Below are 8841 nucleotides of genomic sequence, written 5' to 3' on the forward strand. Positions count from 1 at the left end.
ATTAAGTGTATAAGTCCTGCTAAGATTTGCCTTCCCAAAATGCAGCACCTCGCATTTATCTGAATTAAACTCCATCTGCCACTTCTCAGCCCATTGGCCCATCTGGTCCAGATCCTGTTGTAATCTGAGGTAACCCTCTTCGCTGTCTACTACACCTCTAATTTTGTTGTCATCTGCAAACTTACTAACTGTACCTCTTATGCTCGCATCCAAATCATTCATATAAATGACAAAAAGTAGAGTGCCCAGCACCGATCCTTGTGGCACTCCACTGGTCACAGGCCTCCAGTCTGAAAAACAACCCACCACCACCACCCTCTGTCTTCTACCTTTGAGCTAGTTCTGTATCCAAATGGCTAGTTCTCCCTGTATTCCATGAGATCTAACCTTGCCACTCATTCTTCCATGGGGAACCTTGTCGAACACCTTATTGAAGTCCATATAGATCACATCTACTGCTCTACCCTTATCAATCTTCTTTGTTACTTCTTCAAAAAACTCAATCAAGTTTGTGAGACATGATTTCCCACGCACAATGCCATGTTGACTATCCCTAATCAGTCCTTGCCTTTACAAATACATGTACATCCTGTCCCTCAGGATTCCCTCCAACAGCTTGCCCACCACCGAGGTCAGGCTCACCAGTCTACAGTTCCCTGGATTGACTTTACTGCCCTTTTTTAACAGTGGCACCACAGTTGCCAACTTCCAGTCTTCCGGCACTTCACCTGTGACTATCGGTGATACAACTATCTCAGCAAGAGGCCCAGCAATCACTTCTCTACCTTCCAACAGAGTTCTCGGGTACACCTGATCAGGTCCTGGGAATTTATCCACTTTTAACCGTTTCAAGACATCCAGCACTTCCTCCTGTATAATCTGGACATTTTGCAAGATGTCATCATCTATTTCCCTACAGTCTACAATGTCCTATAAATTCAAACCCATTTCTCCCACTTTAATCATTGAGCCACACATTTACCTCTTTAATTTTGTTGACCCCGTCCCAATTAGCCTGCGGTTAAAACATTTGAAACTAGAGGGGGTCAACTATTCCTGGACAGTTTCTATCAGCATGGTGGGCAGTGGAAGAAAAGAAAGAAGTCAACAAGCAGGAGAAAAATATCTTTCTGACACAAATACAGCACTTGCTTTTCATCAAATAAACTGTTCAAAACAAAATCAGATGGTTAAATATCCCTACAGAATATAGAAAAGTACAGCCTATGGGTATGAAACGTTACATTCATTTTGAGTAATTTGCACTGAATGCCTCAATCATAAACTGAACAGGTCTTGTCCCGTTCTGTAAAGCCAAAGATTACAAACAACTGTTCTCCTTCCTCAGACTTACATAATAAGGTTCAGCCTCTCTTTCAGTTATTTCATCCTGAGATAAAGTGAAACAGGTTGGTATTCTTCCAAACCAAACGTCCCGTAATACATCTCTGTCATCTGTCATTTTTCCAAGATTCAACGTAGCACATAGAGACAGTTGCGCCTGTCACAGCTTTGGGAGTAAAAAGAAAAAAAATTTTAAAATGAGCGTACATTCAGCTGGTGAAACTTTGGGTAACACTGGTGTTGTGTTCAGCTCTAACATTTTTCTCCCTTCCCATTAACCCAGAATAAATTCATCATAGCATGATTGAACTTAAAAACCTGAGAGTAAAAAGTGAGCATACAGCCATGAACACATTCCGTCAACCTTCTTGAATTCATAATGAACACAACAAATATCTATTACAGTGTATAGCCACATCTTAATATCCTGAATGTTTTGCTTCAACCTTCAAATTCCAAATAATAAATAATCTGCAAGAGAAACTAAAAATCTCTGGTATTAATTTACTGACTTAGAATTACTGAATTTTTTAGATTAGATTAGATTACTTACAGTGTGGAAACAGGCCCTTCGGCCCAACAAGTCCACACTGCCCCGCCGAAGCATAACCCATCCATACCTAACACTACGGGCAATTTAGCATGGCCAATTAACCTGACCTGCACATCTTTGGACTGTGGGAGGAAACCGGAGCACCCGGAGGAAACCCACGCAGACACGGGTAGAACGTGCAAACTCCACAGTCAGTCGCCTGAGGCGGGAAGTGAACCCGGGTCTCTAGCGCTGTGAGGCAGCAGTGCTAACCACTGTGCCACCGTGCCGCCCACGGCCATTCAGTTGATAATGTCAAAGCAAACTCATTGCCTAGTTTCTTGACTTTTGTGTATTTATCCACACACCTTTTGCAAGTTACAATGGGCTTGATTCCTATACTTTTCTGGCGAAAGAGTAGATATCTAACGTCCTTTGCATTAAGAAAAAAATCACAGTTTGACCATTGCTGAAAAGAATAACGTTGCCAAAATTTTGTCTTACACTCAAAACAAATGTAAGAATGCTAAATTTCAAGCAAGTTGAAAATCTCACAACACCAGATTATAGTCTAACAGGTTTATTTGAAAGTACTAACTTTCAGAGCGTTGCTCCTTCATCAGGTAGCTAGCTATCTGATGAAGGAGCAGCGCTCTGAAAGCTTGTATTTCAAAATACGGTAGAACCTTGATTATCTGAACGAGACGGGTGGGGAGTATTTTGTTTGGATAATTGATCTGATCATAATTAAATGGTAATTTACGAGTGCCAGTTATCCGAACATTTCTCAGTTATCCAGCAATGCATGCCATCATGCTGTTTAATCAATAACTGATCAATCATAAACAAGTGGTCATTTCAGTTCTGGTTATCAAACATTTCTCGGTTATCCAGCAATGCACGCCATCATGCCGTTTAACTGATAACTGAATGCTGAGTTGCCTAATGCCATTTTTACAGGACCTTGAGATATTGTTTTGATAATCCGAAATTTGGATAATCAAGACTGTACTGTAAACCTGTTGGACTAAACTCGATGTTGTGTGATTTCCAACTTTGTCCACCCCTGTCCAACACTGGGACCTCCACATTAAATTTCAATCAAATAATGTATACAGAAGGAAGACATCCCTCTTTTTAGCTATATTCAAGAATTGTACCATCAAGCAATTACTTCATATTTCGCACTCAAAACTAAGCAGCTCACTTTCATAATCAAGGTAAATTCTTGTAGGATTCTAAAAAAATGAGTAGGCCAAGCAAACTTTTGAATCTGTACTGCTTTTTAAAGAGTCATGGTTGATCTTTTAACTCCTCTTTCTTTCATTATTCCCATAGCTTGATTCCCTTATCCCTAAAAGTACCAATTCCTGACCTAATGTTTCATCGCAGTTTGAAACTGATTTCTTCAGTCAGAGGTAGTGAGCCTTAATTGTTGACTTCACTTATCCTATTAAGTCCCTTAAGAATTTTGTGTGTTTCAATTAGATGCCTCTCAAATCTTTTACATCTATGCCACCTCAAATCCTAAGACAATTCCCTTCAGCCCAAGAACCAGTCCACAGAACATTTGTCATGTTTGCTTAAAAGCAAATTACTGCGGATGCTGGAATCTGAAACCAAAAGAGAAAATGCTGGAAAATCTCAGCACGTCTCGCAGCATCTGTAAGGAGAGAAAAGAGCTGATGTTTTGAGCTTTGACAAAGGGTCAGTTAGACGTGAAACGTCAGCTCTTTTCTTTCCTTACAGATGCTGCCAAACCTGCTGAGATTTTCCAGCATTTTCTCTGTTGGTGCCATATTTGCTTCATGGCTAGTACATCCTTCCATAGACAAGGAGGTCAAAAATGTACAGGTGACTCTGTTCTCATAAATAACAAAGATAATTTTAAAACATTGTCACACTTAGTTAAAAAATCATACAAGACCAGTTTATGGTCCAATAGGTTTATTTGGAAACACTAGCTTTTGAAGTACTGTCACATTGGTACTCTAACACTTTTGAAACAAAATCTCTCATACTAGTTTCTCTCCTATTGCTTGCTGTACCCTCGTATGCACAAAGCTACATATATTACCATTCAATAACTTGAATGTCGCAAATTCTTAAGGATTACTCTACATCTCCCCAATTGCACTCCATTTATTTTTTAGTCCAATATTGATAAGAGTATCAGAAACTCAAATGTATAATGATGAAGCAATCCAAACCTCATCCCTAGGCCCAGATACATGTACATACAAGGAAAGGATGGCATATCGCGACATCGTCAAACAAAAGAGGAAGGGTAACAAAATTTCGGACAGCATTCACGACTTTTTTTTTTACAACAACCCTTCCGGAAACTTGTTCTGTTTCAAACATACGTACGTGGAATCGTCTGATTTTTCATATCGCGACATCGTCAAACAAAAGAGGAAGGGTAACAAAATTTCGGACAGCATTCACGACTTTTTTTTTAACAACCCTTCCGGAAACTTGTTCTGTTTCAAACATACGTACGTGGAATCGTCTGATTTTTGCAGAGAAACTTAATTAACTAAACAGCTCCAAACTAACGGGCAGCCGTGAGCAAAGTCAGACATTGATATTCACGGTTTAAAGCCACAGTCAAAGGAAGTGTCAGTCATTCACATCAAACCATATCACTCGCCCCACAGCCCAGCTTCTTCCTTCAACAATCAAAATGTGGGTCTCAATTCCCCCCAAAAGACAGACGGACATACCACCCCCCGCCTACCTCCGCGGGAACGCGCACAGGCGTAAACACACCTGTCTCCCCGGGGACGCGCACCTCGAACTGAACCCTGACACGCGCACACCACACGTTCCCCTGCCTCCCCCACCGGGGTCGCGCATGCCCCTCCCCTCCCCCCCCAACCGAGGGAGGCGCAGGCGCAGTCCCAGTCCCCTGGGACGAGCGCAGCCCTAACCCCGCCCCTCCCTCCCTCCAGGCCGCCTTGAGAGACAGTGAAGAGGCGGAAGCGGCCCACGCGGGGGTTTGAGACCTGCCATCTTACCCGAGGTTCTCCCCTCCTCCTCCTCCTCCTCCAAATCCCGAGTAGCGGTGGCGGCGGCTCCCTCCCACACGGATGTACCGGTCCGTCCTTCCGCCCGCCGGATCCCCAACCCCCAACGAGCCGTGACCTCGCGCACAACCTGCGTCCTCAAACACGTCATCACCACCGGCCGCAGGATGGGCGCGGGCCAAGTGAGAGTGGTGCCACAGCGCCGCTGCCGTCTTGGAGGAACCACCACTGCCAGTCTCCAACAGCTGTGGTCCAGTGTGGGCCAGTCTGCCTTCAATACGCCGAGTTTGCATCTTCAAAGTCAACTGGGACAGTCAGCCGGAAACATGACAGCAGGAACAGACCATTGATCCTGCCCCACCATTGAATTAGATCCTGGCTGATCATCCACATCAATGCTACTTTTTTGCACTATTTCCATATTCCAGAACTGGAAGTATTTTTGGGGGTAAACTAGTTAAAGTTTCAAGTCCAGTGATTCTTCTTCAGAATTGTAGAGCTACCAGCAGCTGCTATCCATGATTTAAAAGCAATTTACCTGACACTCATTGTAAGCGTTGTTTACATAGCTGGTGGCTCCAGCAGTAGTTGAAGTTTGCAAAGCTTTAATTGGCCACAAATAGCTGATTGGTTTGCGGACCAGTGACCAGCTTTCAAAAACAAAGACTTTCTGCCTACAACAACTATTTGACTGATTCTCAGGTTGCTGACTAGCTTGGGACTATGAACAAGATGCAGAGTTGTCATTAGTTCTCCACCAATTCACAGACCGTCTCTGTTCTCTGCAACCAAAACCACCTTAAGTCTGAAGAATATTAGTTTCTCTTTCCTCTAGTTTCAGTTCCTGCTCCTCGGATGCTGCCTGACCTGCTGTCCTTTTCCAGCACCACTCTAATCTAGACCCTGGTTTCCAGCATCTGCAGTCCTTGTTTTTACCTGTAACTTTTAACTAACCAGTTAGAGATTAAATTACTTACAGTGTGGAAACAGGCCCTTCGGCCCAACAAGTCCACACCGACCCACCGAAGAGCAGCCCACCCAGACCCACTCTTCTATATTTACCCCTTCACCTAACACTACAGTCAATTTAGCATAGCCAATTCACCTAACCTGCACATTTTTGGGATGTGGGAGAAAATCGGAGCACCCAAAGGAAAGCCACGCAGACACGGGGAGAATGTGCAAATTCCACACAAACAGTTGCCGAGGTGGGAATTGAACCTGGGTCCCTGGTACTGTGAGGCAGCAGTGCTAACCACTGTGCCACCCATTATGTAAGTGAGAACTGTCCCCCAGTGCCTCCTGCAAACTAATGAAAGCTTCCAGAGAAGAAAGACCAAGAAGCAATATTCAGACCAGCATAAGAATCATTGCAATGACAGTGTGAATGGGAAACGCCAAATTGCCTCCCAGTTTTTCCCTTTGCCTATAACACCTATATATTTTTCAGTATCTGTGTGTGTTTAAGGAGAAATTTATAAGGGGATTAGTGATTTAACTAGTAATTTTATACTGATAGTTCACAATTGTTTATCTGTGGCAATAATCTGGTTATTTATATGGTAGTTCTTGTTAAGTATAACTATCTAGTGCATGCTTTTTGTCAACATAGATCTAAAAGAGGTTTGGGAAATTATACAATTTTTAAAAAATCTTTAATTTTTTTGCAATGTCTCCAGCAGAGCTTGATTTCCAGTTTTTTAACACACTGAATTGTAACATGCTGTATGATTCCTAGTTCTAGATTTGCATGCCAGAGAAACATTTTATCCATATCCCGTCTGACAAACACTAAGAGTTTTTTCAGTTTCTTTCACTCTAGTTTCTGTCGCACAAAACCTTTTGACTTCTAAATCTCTTCTGTCTTTTGTTCTATCACAAATCATCCCTAATCTTCAATGACTTCTTTCATTTGTTCAACCCCTATTGCATTTATATCTTTCTTAAGTTCTGATAAAGGATCATCAACCTGAAACATAAAACCTAGTTCTCTTCACAGGTATTTCTTAATATATTGAGTAGTTACAACATTTTCTGTTTCTATTTCAGATTTTCAGCACCTGTAGTATTTTGATTTAGAGGTACATTATGATAACAATTCTACATATTGCACCATTTTTAAAATGTTTAAAATCAAAACGTAATCATGACCTGTCAATTTAATTCACCATTGTTACTAACATTTGTTAAATAATTTGCTAAATTATAATGTATTTGTATTTGGGGAGGTCAGCATGGCTTTGTGCTTGGGAAAGTATGTCTCTCAAACTTGATTTGAGTTTTTTGAGGATGTGACCAAGAAGCTAGATGAGGGCAGAGCAGTAGGTTTTGTCTACATGGATTTAGTAAGACATTTGACAAGCTTCTGCATGACAGACTGGTTAATAAAATTAGATCACATGAGATTCAGAGAGAGCTGGCTAATTTGATACAAAATTGGCTTGAAGGTAGGAGACAGAGGATGGTGGTGGAGGGTTGTTTTTCATACTGGAAGCCTGTGACCAGCTGTGTTCTCTAGGGATTGGTGCTGGGTCCACTGTTGTTCATTATTTTTTTAAACAATTTGGATGAGAATTTAGGAAGCATGGTTAGTAGGTTTGCACAAGACACCAAAATTGGTGATATAGTGGACAGCAAAAAAGGTTATCTAAAATTTAAAAGGGATCTTCATAAATTGGGCCAGTGGGCTGGAGAGTGGCAGATGAGTTTAATTTAGATAAATGCAAGGTGTTGCATTTTGGTAAGATAAACAAGAGCAGAACTTAAAAGTTAATGGTAGGGCCTTGGGCAGTGTGTCAAACAGAGAGACCTGGAGGTTCAGGTACAATTCCTTGAAAGTTGCTTCAAAGTTAGACAGGGTGGTAAAGAAGGTATTTGGCATCCTTGCCTTCATTGCTCAGACAGTCGTGTTATACAAGTTGGGAAGTCATGTTGCATTTGTACAGGATGATGTTAAGGCCACTTTTGGAGTACTGTGTACAGTTCTGGTTGCCCTGCTATAGGAAGGATATTATTAATTTGGAGAAATTACAGAAAAGATTTACAAGAATATTACTGGGACTGGAGGGTTTCAGTTATAAGGAGATGCTGGATGGCTGGGATATTTTTCCACTGGAGGGTAGAAGGTGAGGTGGGGTAGGGGGAGGTCCTTATAGAGATGAACAATATAAAAAGGGGTATAAGTAAGGTGAATAGCAAAGATATTTTCCTCAAGGTAGGACAGTTCAAAATTAGGGGGCATATTTTTAAGATGAGAGGAGAAAGATTTAAAAGAGACCTGTGGGGCAACGTTTACACACAGAGGGTAGTTCATATGTGGAACAAACCACTAGAGGAAGTAGTAGATGCAGCGACAGTACAATATTTAAAATACATTTGGACAGGTACTTGAATAGGAAAGGTTTAGAGAGATATGGACCAAACTCAGGTAAATGGAATGAGTTTAGTTTGGAAACTTGGTCAGCATGGATATGTCAGACTAAAGGGTCTGTTTTTCATGTTGTATGACTCTATAATTCCTACAATTCAGAAAGGAGGGTATTCGGCCCATTGGGTGTGCACCGACCCTCCAAAGAGCATCCCACCCAGTCCTGCATTTCCCATGGCCAACCCACCTAGCCTGCACATCCTGGGACACTACAAAGCAATTCCCCATGGCCAATCCACCCAACCTGCACATCTTTGGGTTGTGAGAGGAAACTGGGTACCCCAGCAGACACGGGAGAATGAGCAAACTCCACACAAGTGGTCACCTAATGCTAGAGCCAGACCCAGGTCCCTGGCACTGTGAGGCAGCAGTACGAACCACTGAACCACCATGCAACTCCTTGGTTGGGGAATGTGTTAGAGAATTGGTACACAAAATGTTGTCATCACAACTGTGTCTTACTTACCATGTGAAGCTATAATGGAACCTTTTTTTTTTATCAGTTATTA

General features: G+C 42.0%; 1 protein-coding gene across 6 annotated transcripts in view; it reads right to left on the reverse strand.

Annotated features, from left to right (window-relative positions):
- The window catches only part of atg5 (ATG5 autophagy related 5 homolog (S. cerevisiae)), a 157483-nt gene extending 152274 nt beyond the window's left edge, over positions 1–5209 (reverse strand). The window contains exons 1-2 of one of the 6 annotated variants that reach the window (XR_006311231.1): positions 4897–5209; positions 1355–1510 (exon numbers count right to left, since the gene is read on the reverse strand). Coding sequence is in view for 5 of the 6 variants with exons in the window: in XM_043687041.1 (XP_043542976.1) it covers positions 1355–1462 (108 nt within the window). In the remaining variant the exon portion in view is untranslated. Of the gene's footprint in view, positions 1–1354; positions 1511–4378; positions 4517–4616; positions 4708–4896 lie in introns of those variants that run through there. The other 5 variants (XM_043687041.1, XM_043687043.1, XM_043687042.1 and 2 more) reach the window with 5 other exon arrangements.
- Positions 5210–8841: the final 3632 nt, after the last annotated feature.

This window comes from Chiloscyllium plagiosum, chromosome 3 (genome assembly GCF_004010195.1).
Source record: "Chiloscyllium plagiosum isolate BGI_BamShark_2017 chromosome 3, ASM401019v2, whole genome shotgun sequence".
NCBI classification, from domain to species: domain Eukaryota; kingdom Metazoa; phylum Chordata; class Chondrichthyes; order Orectolobiformes; family Hemiscylliidae; genus Chiloscyllium; species Chiloscyllium plagiosum.